The following is a 13,075-nucleotide window of genomic DNA, read 5'->3' as shown; positions in this document are numbered from 1 at the left end:
GTACTGAGGCAGCATTTTTAGGGTTCAGCCTAAAGTTCTGTGGCTCAGTAAGATAATTACGGTCTCCTTCAACAAATCTACCTCTGTCTTTACTTGTCCTTTCAAATATAGATATAGAGTTTTGTTGCTAAATGATTGAATGCACTTAGATGCAGAATCTACCTTGAGGTTGTGTTGAAGGAATCACTGGACAATGAAAACTGCTGTTTTCATTTCACAGAGACAGTTTTGCACATGCTGATAGTGAAATAGAACCATGATACAAGAAATATTGTTATGAAAGGATCATGGCTGTGGACTCATTAGATCAGCGTTTCAACACGTCTTGCATTTCAAGTGTGACTCTTTCCTCCTCCTTTCTTTGATGTTTACCTGCAAACCAGCACCTCACTTCAAAAGACGTGTGTTTTCCTTTAGTGCCTAAGAAATCTTGTTATGTCAGTAAACCTCACAGTGCAGGCAAAAGTCTCCCAACCTTTGCAGGGATACAGAGGAATGAGATAGAAAATCTGAATTCCCATGGACAGAGTGCTTACTTACTGCTATTTTCCTACATTTAGTCATTTTTAATTCACATTCACTGTTGGTGGGAATCGGTTCACAACACTTGAGTTATATTTACATAAATAAAATAAATATGCATACATGCTTTCAGGCTTATAGGCTGATGTCCTAGTCTACTTACTTCATCTACACTCAGTTAGGCCCATTCAATGCTGGTCAGTATGGTGAACTGCCTAAGTGCCCCTGGGGCCCCCTGAAAGGTCACTGTGTAGCAATTGCTTGATTTTTATCAATCGTAGCTTTCTTTGGGAATATTAGAAGCAAAATGTCAACTGCCAGCACACTCTTATTTTCTCTCGCTCTTATTTTATTTTGAAAGCCAGGTTGCCTCATTTCCTGTATACTTCTGACTCACTGCGTGCGCTTTGACGCGGCTCGCTGAGGCGCTGTAGGGCGACCGGATAACGGGATCCGAGAAGGGGGACAGGAGCAAAACGCGTCAGTCTGACAGACAGACGGGGTGCTATTGTATAACACAGGCCTTCAGTCTTTTAACTCCAGGCTGCTGCTTCAGGAAGAGTGGCTGCTTTCTTCTCTTCTTCTGTTTTCTCCCTCTTGTCCCACAGCGGAGGTAAAGACGGAGCGGAGCAGCGGGGCACGGTGTTGCATCGGCCGCTGGCGGAGGACCTGCACATGTCGGCGCGGTGAGGGAGCGTTTGTTTCCCCGCCCCGATAACGGTTTGAGGACGGCAGGAGGAGGACGTTGTGTGGAGGGGCTTTAAACCGCGACGAGAACAACATCATCAACCTTTTGAGGGACGACAAGAAAAATCTAAATAAGCAGGTGCGGCCGTTTTAACGGTCGAAAGAGGATCCGTTAAAAACGAGCCAGAAGGACAACAGTGATGCGGCAGCCGAGGTGGGCCCAGATTGATGATTTTATGATATCATCATCCACCGCCAGGACCGATCACTGATTTTATTGATAAGGAGCGTCATCGAGGGGAATAAGCTACAAACTGACCTGGGGTCCGTTTGTTTGTTTTTCATCTGGATAAACAGGAGGAGGTTAATCGGCGCGTGATTGCATTGATTTCTTTACACAAGGAGCTGTGTGATCAGTGGTAGAAATACATTTCCAAATTTAGGCCGATGACTTAGTGTGTGTGTGTGTGCGTGTGTGTGAGTGTGTGTGTGACGCCAATACAGCAGCAGAGAGGTGTGTTTGTGTGTGTATGTGTGTATATGTGTGTGTGTGTGAGGAGGCGCGCCTGTCTGAACATCATCTGGTAGCTGTGCAGGCTACTCCTCCACGGGGATGATACACAAGCGATTTTTCATCTGTGCGTGAAAAAGAGAAGAATCAGGGATGCTGCTGCCGCTGCTGCTGCTGCCATTTCCAGTCCGGCTCTGATAGAGACAGCGAGGCGCACAGCACGGGACTGGGCATCCAGAAAATATCTCTCCTCACCTCTCCTCCGCCTTTGCACCTTGTCTCCCCCTTTATCTCCCACCCCTCTCCTCCTTGTCCTCCTCCTCCTCCACCACCACCACCACCAGCCCGGAGCGTCTATTCATCCTGATCAATTCATAATCCATCTGTGAATCAGAGAGCCACCCACTTCTCCATCCTCTGCCCCATTCACCCGGACATCCTCTTAAGCACCTCTTTACGCACTCACACGCGCAGAGGCACGCACGCACGCACGCACCGCCGCCATCTACGGCCATCATGGAGACGACCAAGCTGCCTCCGTCCAGCCCGTCCTCGCCGACCACCAGCTTCTCGGTGCCGTCTGCGGAGAAGGTGGACGGCTTCCCGCGCAGGTCGATGCGCAGAGCCCGGCAGAGGAGGTCCCACAGCTCGTCCCAGTTTCGCTACCAGAGCTCCCAGGTGGAGCTCACCCCGCTGCCCCTGCTCAAAGGTGAGACACTGCTTTACTGTGGCAGCCATGGGTCAATGTCAGGGGGTGTATGACAGGAGGGGGGTGGAGAGTCCAGGGCACCATAAACTCACTGCTTCACTTTAGACATGATGAAAACGATGAGAGTGGATGTCATCCACTGACTTTACATAAGACACACATTGAGCAGTACTGTGGGGAAGGTCTATTGATGTAATTTCTATTGATAGGTGTCCACTGATAACATACCGTCCTCTCTGTCCTTGTCCTTCTAACTCACAGAGGTGATTGCAATGGCTTTGATTTATCGTCTGATAGGAGCCAGCCTGCTTTCAGATGACTTTAAAGGCCCGTTGTTGCCATGTTCTGTTTTGTCTTTAATTCATCTTCTTGGCAATTAAATGGCAGAAAATAAAGCAGAAAAGAGACGCCCATCCCAGTTTCCCTGGAGAGTCCAAGGTGACATCCTCCGATATCTTGTTTTGTCCGACCAACAGTCCAAAAGAAAGTCAGTTTACAATGATTAAACCCTAACAGCAAATCTTTATGCAGGAGGAGCTGAAATCAGTGAATGGTTGATAGCTTTGTTTCAAGAGTATTTTTCACCACTTAAATAACTGAATTATTGGATAATTTCAGATCCATTCTGCAGCTTCTTATATTGAGATGATGTTAGGATGTGATTATTACCAAAGCAGATGAAGATTACTAGAAGATGGTGCTGTAGGAGGGACAACGATGAGTAAGAAATGACACATTTTCCTTCCAATTATCCTACTTTTTAGCAACTTTACTATGTTATGTTAACTCCAGTGCCTTCACGTTTCAAAGTGCAGGTCTCACAAAAGTGTTTGCAACCAAGACAGTTATGACCATTAGTGTTTTCTCAAGAAACTGTGAGTAATCTCTGGTGAAGAATGAGGCTCGAGTTCATGATCATGCATGCCGAGTCACTGAGCCTGATGTTGACCACTTACACCCTCATTAAAACACAGTACCATCGAGCATCTGTCTGCTTCCTTGATCAGTTGATGAGGAAATGGGAGAATCATCTCTCCATTATGAGACCTTTCCCCTTGACACACCACTGTTGAGAAGAAGAACTGCCTCTTAATTGCCTCATTAGATAAACCTCAAGCAAAAATACAAAACATACGTAAAGATGTCGACATTCAGACTGGTACGACATCCCTCATAAAGGCAGTCAGAGCTGCACTATTTGCAGGTCTGTTGGTACCATAGCGCTAACCCCAGAGCTGCTGTTACTACACGAGGCCACATTGATCAATGTGGGCTTGTTCAGTTTCCTCTCTGAATGAAGGCACAAGGCTGCAAAGACATGGAGCTCACTGGCTTTCATTTTATACTGTAGTGTCATGTACAGTCATAGACCTATCAGCTCAATCTGCAGACGGATCAGGGTGGGGTTTGGTGTGATACAGTGGGGAAAAGAGGACTCTCATAGAGAAAAAAGAAGAATTTAGCTGTTAGCTAAATCAATGAATAGGAATTGAAATGGTTCACTGATTAATCTATTAGTCCCCTGACAGAAAACAAGTTGTTTAATGATATTAGTAATCGAGTTATGGAAATCTATAAAGCAAAATTGGCAAACATTTTCTGGTTCCAGCTGTTTTTCTCTCTTACTGTAGCTGTAAATTGAACATCTTTGGTTGTTGGACGGCTATTTGAAGATGTCACCTTGAGCTCTAGCCACTCGTGTCGCTCAATTTTCACCCCTTTTAAATTGATGAATTAAAAAAAACAACAAGCCTGACAGATGAATCCATAATCAAAATAGTCATTAGTTACACCCCCTAGAATAAACATCAGCATGAGTCATGGGCAAAAAAGAGCAGACATGTCATGAGGAGGTACTCACTGCCGATAAAAATACCTAAAGATGGAGAAAGGTTGTCTATTCAACTTCATACTTTAAAGGACCTTTGTGTAGGGACATCTAGTGGTGAGGTTGCAGATTGCAACCAACTAAATGCCCCCCCCTCCATTTCCAAGCATGTAGGGTGGCTGTGAGACTATTGAAAAACGCGACAGGCACAATCTATAGCCTGCATTTGGTTTGTCCATTCTGGGCTACTGTAGAAACATGGCGACGCAATGCCCATGGAAGAGGACGTGCTCCCTCCTTAGATATCAAGAGCTCATTGTGAGGCAACAAAAACACATCAATTCTCACTTTAAGGTGATTTTTAGGCGACAATGAAAACCTACTTCATTAATATTAGATTCCATTTTATTTGTAAGACATAAAATGAAAAATGCACCCTTACTTTATTCAATGCAGCATTACTTGGTCTAATATGATGACCAGTAGCATTTTGTGGCTAATATCCTCAAACCTAAGCTCGATGCTGTTGAATCAGTTCAATGACAATATGGCTCTTCTATACATGCGTTACTGTTAGACCATGTTTTACAGTACAGTTGCTTTAAGCTCCAAAAGTAATTTTTTTTGCTAGACTTTGTGTTTTGACAGCCTGTAAATGTCCTTGATGTCCAAGTCAATACTTTTGTACCTTTTCTTTCAGTTCCCACAGTAAACAAGACCTATCCCTTCATGTTCTCTCACCTTTTTTCTGTTTGCTTTCTCAAGAGCTGTTCTATCTCAGCCTATTAATCTACACCCATCCCTCACCTTGCGTATCTTCTTTCACTCTCTTTCTAATCTGTGCAGCACAAGGGCACATTGTAAGTCCTCATATATGCCTCTGACCCCTTTTTATAAGGTTACTCTCTCATTCATGTAGCCTACAATCTCTTCCCATTAACCCTCTATGAAGAAAAGACCTTTCTGCTTTTAGAGTTGATAGGAGGTGTGTGCAGCTGTGTCCTCTAACATGTTTTTACACCCTATCTCTCCGGCTTTGACTTCCCTCTCAGGCCTGTGAGTGAGGGGTGTGTGCAGCATGATGATGGAGGGTTTCCATTGCATCTTTATAGCACCTTTGGTTCAGACCTCTGTGTGCATACGTGCTGTAGACTTCATAGACTGAAGTCCCAGTTAGCACATTGCTGGTGCTGCACCGCTGCGGCACTGTTTCTGGATCCCCAGGAGGAAGTGATAGTAAGATCCTGCAGCACCGGTGCAGGAGAAAAGCCTGGTGTGGGGAAGTCTTTAACGGGCAGTATGTAGGCCAAGTGTAGACAGACTTGTGGGTGTTTTGCCCTCCAGGGAATCACATTCCTATTGTTAATTTGAACTCCTCCTCCTGTTAACAACGGCACATCTCTTTCTCTTTAAGCCCTGAGCAAAGTTTAATTTCTGCTCAAATGTAGTAGACACAGAAAAACATAGCATGCAAGAATGAAAGTGTGACAAAAGAAAACTGGTGGAGCACAGCATGAAAGGTAAAATCCACTCTGAAACACCCGAACACTGTCAAAACAGCTTCAACGATGCATTCTTGTGGATCAATTCTGTTGTTTGATGCTGTATTATAGACAGCAAGCCAAAGAAATTACATTTTCAGCACAGCTACAATGGCTTGACAGCAGGGAATGCTGCAACAATAGTGAACATCGAGTTTGAGATATTAGCCTCAGAAAGAGCAAGAGCCTCAGTGTTTTGGACAAATTTCAGCAGTCAAAAGGGGAAGAAATCCATCACAGAAGAGGCAGACAAACTGATTCCTGGCCTCAATTGATCAGAAAGCAACGCAGCCGCAGTTTGCATCTTTGCAGATCTGTCATCAATAGTGTGTGAAACACTGTCCTTTTTTTGAAATTTGAGCAGCCAGATGTTTTTGTCCATCTGCTCTCAGCTTTCTGGACCTGAAAAACTTACTATGGAGAATGTAGGGAGTGGCTAAATGTCACATAAGTACATGACGCAGATTTTTGGAAATTTCGATAAGCAGAAAAACATGTTATGAACAGATATCCAACTGTGTACCTGAAGGTGGATTTGCCTTTGATTGGTCTTGGCAGCTTATGTTTTTAGCTGATTGGTTCTAGTCTTGAAACAGGTCAGTTCATCGGCCATTTCTACTGCAGACGTTTTGGCCATCTGCCATGTATTATGTATGTGGTATGGTCAGGTGTCAGTATAGTTGTCTAGCTGTTACCTGACCTATGAGATACTTATTTACATTTTTGCAGTCTGATTCAACCCTTATGAAAACAAGCATTTACCTTGCTGATGTGCCACTGAACCAGGCATTGACTTTCCTTCTTGTTTCAGGGCTGATGTTCTGTACTTGACCTCTGAACCACCTAGAGCTTTTGTGTCATAAAAACAGTGTTACAGTATCGCTGCACACAGTTAAGGTGATATGCATTGAAGTTAGACACAGCTGACACACACGGAAACAGGGATAAGTCCATCTTAAGGTGAGACACATTACCATTGTGGTGCTCCAGTAAACGGTGAACTGATCTGGAACACTGAACCAATAAAAGAGCAGCAGGGAAGATCAAGACAGCCAATTAATCCGCAGATGAAAGGTGAAGGATACAGGGTACCTATAATCCTTTTACAGTGTACTCATGTTTGGCCACAGGCCTGCAGCAAACACATGCCCAAGCACAGGCATTTCACCCCTTTGTGGACTTCAAAGTGGTTGCACTGTACTGCAGTGGATGGTTTATGTCTATACCAATGGATGTACTTGTTTCAAACACAGAATGTGTGGTGAGAGCTGTCAACCCTAACGGGGCGCTCAGTAGGCATTTGCGTGGTTTATTGAACAACAAACTATCTAGTAATAAATGGGGATTGATCACTGCCTTAACAACTATTAGCAGTAACTCCACTTCTCTTTTATCACTGTTTAAATGTCCCTGTTAAAAATGGAGCTTTAATGTAAGTACTGCTGAAATTTTTCAGACAGGGCCCCGAACGAGGTGATGATTAAGTCATGCAGAGGCACCAGGGCTCGATCAACTTAGTGTTTCTCTGGGACCCAGGCAAATTAAAATCTTTAATATCTGCTGTCACAGTTACAGAACCTCCAGATGGGCATCAAAAGTGTTTTCAGACACAGTGAAAGAGTTCCCCTCCTTTCTTCTGTCTCTACACTCTAATCGTCACATTAAATAATAAACTACTTGAGGACGATGCCCAGTAAAGATGGTGCTGGGAGCTAATGGTTCTGGAAACTAGCCCAGTAGAGCTAACTGTCTATCTGTACAAACTAGTGGAACAAGCTTGCTAGCTCTCTAATTAGCTATTTTAATCTAAACAACCTAACCTGCTAACGTAGAAAATTGTCTATGAGTGTTGATGTCAGTGTTGATGTCAGGCTCACTTTCATCATGAAATGAATTTGGCCCACTGATGTAAAATCTTTCAGGCTTCATAGCTGACCATGTAAGGTCTTGTTTGTTCTAGATTTATCAGAGTTGATTATTGAGTTGCTCTCTCCTAGTCATCCTCCATGTCTTCAGTTACACTGCAGCTCCCTGTCTAAGTAGAGAGCAGGCTGTTAGCTCAGCGCTCCTCCCCAGCTGCGATGCTCTCCCCTGGGGCCACAAACACCAGCCAGGCTTCCTGGTCACGGGTGTTGTGCTGTCGCTGGGAGGCTAACTAGGCTAAGGTCACATTCCAACATCAAGTCGGCAGATATTAACAAAATTATGATCAAGATTTATGCCCACACTGAAAACAGTTTGCACAAGTGCGGTTCAGGATGATTTTTCATTTAAACACAAGAAGATTATTGAGCCAACCGTCTCTAATCCTTCAACCAAACAAGACAGAACCACATTCTTGTCTTTTGTCCTTGAGCAGTGCTCAGTTTCAGGTGCCTCTGTAGTTAATTTGTCATTGTTTTTCCACCTCGTCCTTTGCTGCTCGCTACAAAAAGCATGTTGTGATATCGACATCACATCATCGTCACAGGTCGAAACATTATGCATGTAAATGTCATGAGGACAGGAAAAACATCATAGACGTATCATCATATCGTCATCTGCATGTAGAAGGTAAATATAACATTGATCCATCAGAACAGGTAGAAATTTAATTACATCACTGCAAATAGAAATATCATCAGTGTGAATAAAAACACCTTCACTGCAGGCAGAAATATTGTCATAGTGCGTAAAAATGTTATTACTAATGGAAACGTGATCTGGGTAGCAAATCAGCATGATGAGGGATGTAGGTCAGGAATAGGTTTGACACTCGTTGGTTTTACGATGCAGTTGGTCAGTAATTCTATTCTGAGCTGAGTGAGGATGAAATCTTACAGAGCCACCAAGTATTTATTATGGCCCGAGTGTGTGTTTGTGATTGTGAAAAGGAAGTATTTATGCATGGTGATCATGGGACACTTTTTGGTCTATCTGGCAGCCGGCGGCTACCTCAGCAGGAGCTCAAACGGTGCCACATTCTTTCACATTGCATTTTAAACTGCAGTAAATGAAATAAAGACCTAAGACGTAATGACAGGAGAGCCAATACATACAAAAGGTCATGTTACGCCTGTTATATGAAACAAACATTGTCACAATGGGCCTCATTTTCTAAATTTAAAACAAAGGCATTATCACGCATGTATCTGTATTTGGAAGTCACAAGATGATCACGCTAAAACTATTCCTGCAGACTGTGTGTCACAAGAGGCTCTAGTTTTGTTGTCCTAGTTAAGAAAAAAAGCTTAATTTTATCAGGCGCACCATCTGATCTGGAAAACAGCAGCAGATGAAGCTGAAAAAATGTTAATCGTCCAATTTTTTTTATTTTTTTTTTTTAACCACAGCTGTTTCTTACAGTCAGCTGTGGTGTTGGATTTCTTCTCATCAAAAATTGATACCTGGTTGTTTATTATTATCTCCCACACCAATGTGAAGGCAGTAAAGCGGCAGAACAGCAGCAGGCCAAATTGCTGTTTTGAAAATGAATCGACACACGCTCAGCTCCAGTACGCCTATCTGGGTGCTGAATCCTCCAAACAGCTCAACATAAAAATCATTAATAGGAAAGCACTCACATCAAGTAATTAAAAGATGGATGTTTCGTGCAAACACCCTTCAGTGTGCAAGCTAGCATCAGCATGTCTAATTGCTATTTTGACCATGCAAAAGAAATATGCATACAACAAAATAGCCATGCATGATGGTTTCTGTCCATGACGTTTCCATCAGTGGTTGCCAGCAGTTGTGGCTTTTCAGAGAGCTGCTGAGTGGCTTCAAATAACTACCATGTCAGGCCCTGAAGGATGTTGTGTGAGCTTAGAGTGTTAAATCTTCCATACCTGCACAAAACCCCTTCCTGCTTGGTGCTGTTAGCGTTTAAGCATCTCTGAAAGCCACAAAACACTCTGCAGATGAGCACCACAGACAATGTAATTGAATCAGGTTTTGTTTCACAGAAAAACAGATGGTGAGTCGAACCAGAGTGAGATAACAGGAAGAGTTAAATATTGTTTGACATTTAGGTACAGTAGTAATGTGAAGTATCAGTTTGTTGTGTTCATACTTCCTGTTAAGATTATGATCCTTACTGGAGACCAGCAAGTAGTCAGATGTTTTGCAATGAGGGTGTCTTGCAGCATCGCAGCTAAATGTTTGTCTAATTATGCTATCAGCACACTGGATGCTGTTTAACAGGTCAAAGTGTATCTTTGCAAGCTTTCTATTTCTGTGAAATGATAGGAAATGCATTTGAAATGCTCTGACTGTTGTCTGCGTCAGAACAAAAACACACTGCTGCTTGTGTTTCATAACGTACTCAAAAATGGGCCATTTCCACTGCTAACAATGAAGGGATCAGAAGGAAAGCATGCCGTCAGACATGTGCATTATGAAATCTTAAAGACTACATAAGGTATTGGAGTGAGGGAGGAGTATAATGCATGTCCTCACAATTTCTGTGCAGCCTTATAAAGGTGCAAAAACACCGTAAAGTAAGCTTTTAAATGTAACAACCTCTGCTTGATGTGAAAAAAATAACTCAGGACAGGGTTGACGTCTTAGGATGCACGTTACTGACCTTGCTAACATTCAGTTCCGTTAACAACTGACACTTAGCAAGCATGTTAGCTTGGAAGGCTACTGTTCTGGGCCGGCTAGTCTGTTAGCAGTAAGCTGTGGCTAGTTCAGCAGCTAACCGTGCAGCGTGTCACTGAGCTTATAGAAGCACATCTTTAAGATGCAAGGATGAATTTCGCCACTTTCTGGTAACACTGCTTTAGTTTTAAACAACAACACAACTGCTGATGTGAAAATCTCATTCTTTTAGTTTCAATGAGAAGCGCTAACAGTGCACAGTGTGTTCTCCATCAGCTATCCTCCTACAATGATTAAGCTTTTTATTAGCTTTTTTAACATTTATCTGAGCTCAAATGCAGATATCTGTTCATAGAGATTAGCCAAAATATCGCATCTCAAGTCTCTTATTGGATTGTAAGCGATGACTGGTGGACAGAAGAGGAAGTCTTGGCTCAGATATCCATTATCTGAATAGCAGCTGGCTATGCTGGAAGCCATTGGTTTAGCCCCCTGAGGCTAAATCATCGTTACACAATAGCCAATGGGCTCCGAGATTGCAGACAAAGTGTTTCATTTGGTAACAGTTGGCACATGTAGCTGCTTCTGACAAATAGCCCGGCATGTAATTTCTATTGTTTCTTTAGGCCATGATGTGATACTGTACTCATCAATGTGATAAATTGCCTGTGCAGCACATAACATAACCTCACATGATTTAGGTCGCATGTAAACCTGAGTGAGATGATGTGTTTGTCTGTGTTTTCCCTTTTTGTTTGTCCAGCATGTGTGTTTGTCCACATTATAATAATGAACGTACGTCAGCCTCTGTTTTAAATGTGCTGTTTACTGTCAAAGAGTCACCTTCTCACACAGATTGTATGTGGGATATTGAATGAATGTGTGTGTGTGTGTGTGTGTGTGTGTGTGTGTGTGTGTGTGTGTGTAAGGGAGAGGCCAGCTGGATGGGCTTGGTATTGGGTTACAGAAGGCATGGAGTAGTTTTTTGCTCTATGACTGTCTCATATCAATTAGGAGGGAGAGTGGAGGAGAAAGTGTGGGGGGTGATGAAAGAAATGGAGTGGATGAGGAAAGAGGAAATGACTGAACATTAAGTTGACAGGTGGAGGAGGAACAGCGGGAGGAGGAGCGATGGCGAGATAAAGAGTAAAAAAAAAAAGGCAGAGGATATTGCAGGGGGAGGATGTAATGAAAGAGCTAGCAATGCAATAAACACAAGCACTGCTGTGTCACTGAAGGAAGAGTTGATTCTTAAAGGAATAGCTGAGGCTCAGGCAAATAAGCCCTCTGACTGAATCACTACAAGGTTCACCTTTGCGGGTGTTCACTATTAAATATGCTCTTGCGGCTTTGAGGCAGTGTAAAGCTAAGTCAACAAAGAAAATCAAATACTGTGCATGCAAAGGGGACGTGTTGGGAATCTGTCTTCAAGTCAGCTGTTAAGGACGATTTGTCGGAGATGCGATGAGATACTGAAAGCAGACGATATTTGCAAATGCATGCGATGAATAACAACCGGCTTTTAAAAAAAAACAAAAAACAAAAAAAAACACAGCCAGGCTCAATCAAGGACAAGACAATGTGAGATTTCTTTTTTCGTTTGTCACATTTCCTCGTGTGTGACGAGCAGCATGGGCAGCGCCGTGCCTGTTGTGCACGCTGCACAGCAAACCAACGGATTATTATTCAACAAGTGTGGGTTACAGAGCTGCTAATCAAATGTTGAGGATGTCTCCAGCTGGGATAACCGGCTCCCATATTTGTTTACTCACTGTCTCCAGTTTGTGTTTACATTTCGCTCAGCAAATACTGCCTTCGGAGGAGAATTTTAATTTCCCAAATTCCTGAAAGTCGTTCTGCGGTCAAGGAGAATTTGGGACCTTTAAATGAAAGGAGACATGTCCCGAAGAACTGCGATGTGGTTTAGGTGATCCTGATTGAAATCTATTTATTGATAGTGAGTCAGCTGATTATAGGTGGAGCAAAAGCGGCAAAAAATAACAGACAACAGAGCATACAGATACAGTTTGAACCACAGCCTTTAACTCCCAGCTGCTCTCAGTTCATTATGCTGCGTGGCGGAAATGTGTATTATTAGAATCATTGGATTATTTAAAGATGGGCTTAGCGCGCCACTTAATCTTTTGCAATGACTTAGCCTTCTCTCACCGCCGTTGTTAAAGAGGATTGGACTGTTCTGTCTGTGCGTCCATTGAATACAGCGTATAAAGACTTTCTGCCATGTTTTGAGATCCACTGCCATCAAAACACAATGCTGTTTTTAAGCTCTTCACATGCAGCAGCTGTCACTTTGAATGTCAATCAGTCATTGGCTCCACTTCAATCATTCAGGTTTTTCAGATGGTAGCCATCTTAATTTGAAATAATCAAAAATTCTGGAGACTGTCATTAGAATTATGTCAGGTTTAGTGCTCAGAAGGTCATAGCGATAGTGTTTTAGTCTAAAAAACAGAAAGAAAAGATGATAGTTTCTTAAAAACTACAAGTCTGCAAACATCCATTTGAATTTGGAGTTTAATCTCTATCTTTGAGAAAGTGATCAATGTCCCCCTCCCCTCAAAATAGGTTTTTAATTCTGATGTATGGGCAGACTTTGCGTCCACATTCGTTGGCTGAAAGTGGAAAGTTTGTCTTGATTTGTGACATCACACTTGTTCGGAAGCGAATCCTGGTCC

The 13,075-nt window shown here is 42.9% G+C and overlaps 1 protein-coding gene across 1 annotated transcript in view; it reads left to right on the top strand.

The window, feature by feature from the left end:
* Positions 1-904: 904 nt before the first annotated feature.
* The window catches only part of ppp2r5b (protein phosphatase 2, regulatory subunit B', beta), a 38,703-nt gene continuing 26,532 nt past the window's right edge, over positions 905-13,075 (top strand). Inside the window, exon 1 of the mRNA XM_076724315.1 lies at positions 905-2,429. Within this exon, the coding sequence (XP_076580430.1) occupies positions 2,237-2,429 (193 nt within the window). The 5' untranslated portion in view covers positions 905-2,236. The remainder of the gene's footprint in view (positions 2,430-13,075) is intronic.

This window comes from Chaetodon auriga, chromosome 24 (assembly GCF_051107435.1).
Source record: "Chaetodon auriga isolate fChaAug3 chromosome 24, fChaAug3.hap1, whole genome shotgun sequence".
Lineage (NCBI taxonomy): Eukaryota > Metazoa > Chordata > Actinopteri > Chaetodontiformes > Chaetodontidae > Chaetodon > Chaetodon auriga.
This window is presented reverse-complemented; position numbering and strand designations above follow the sequence as displayed.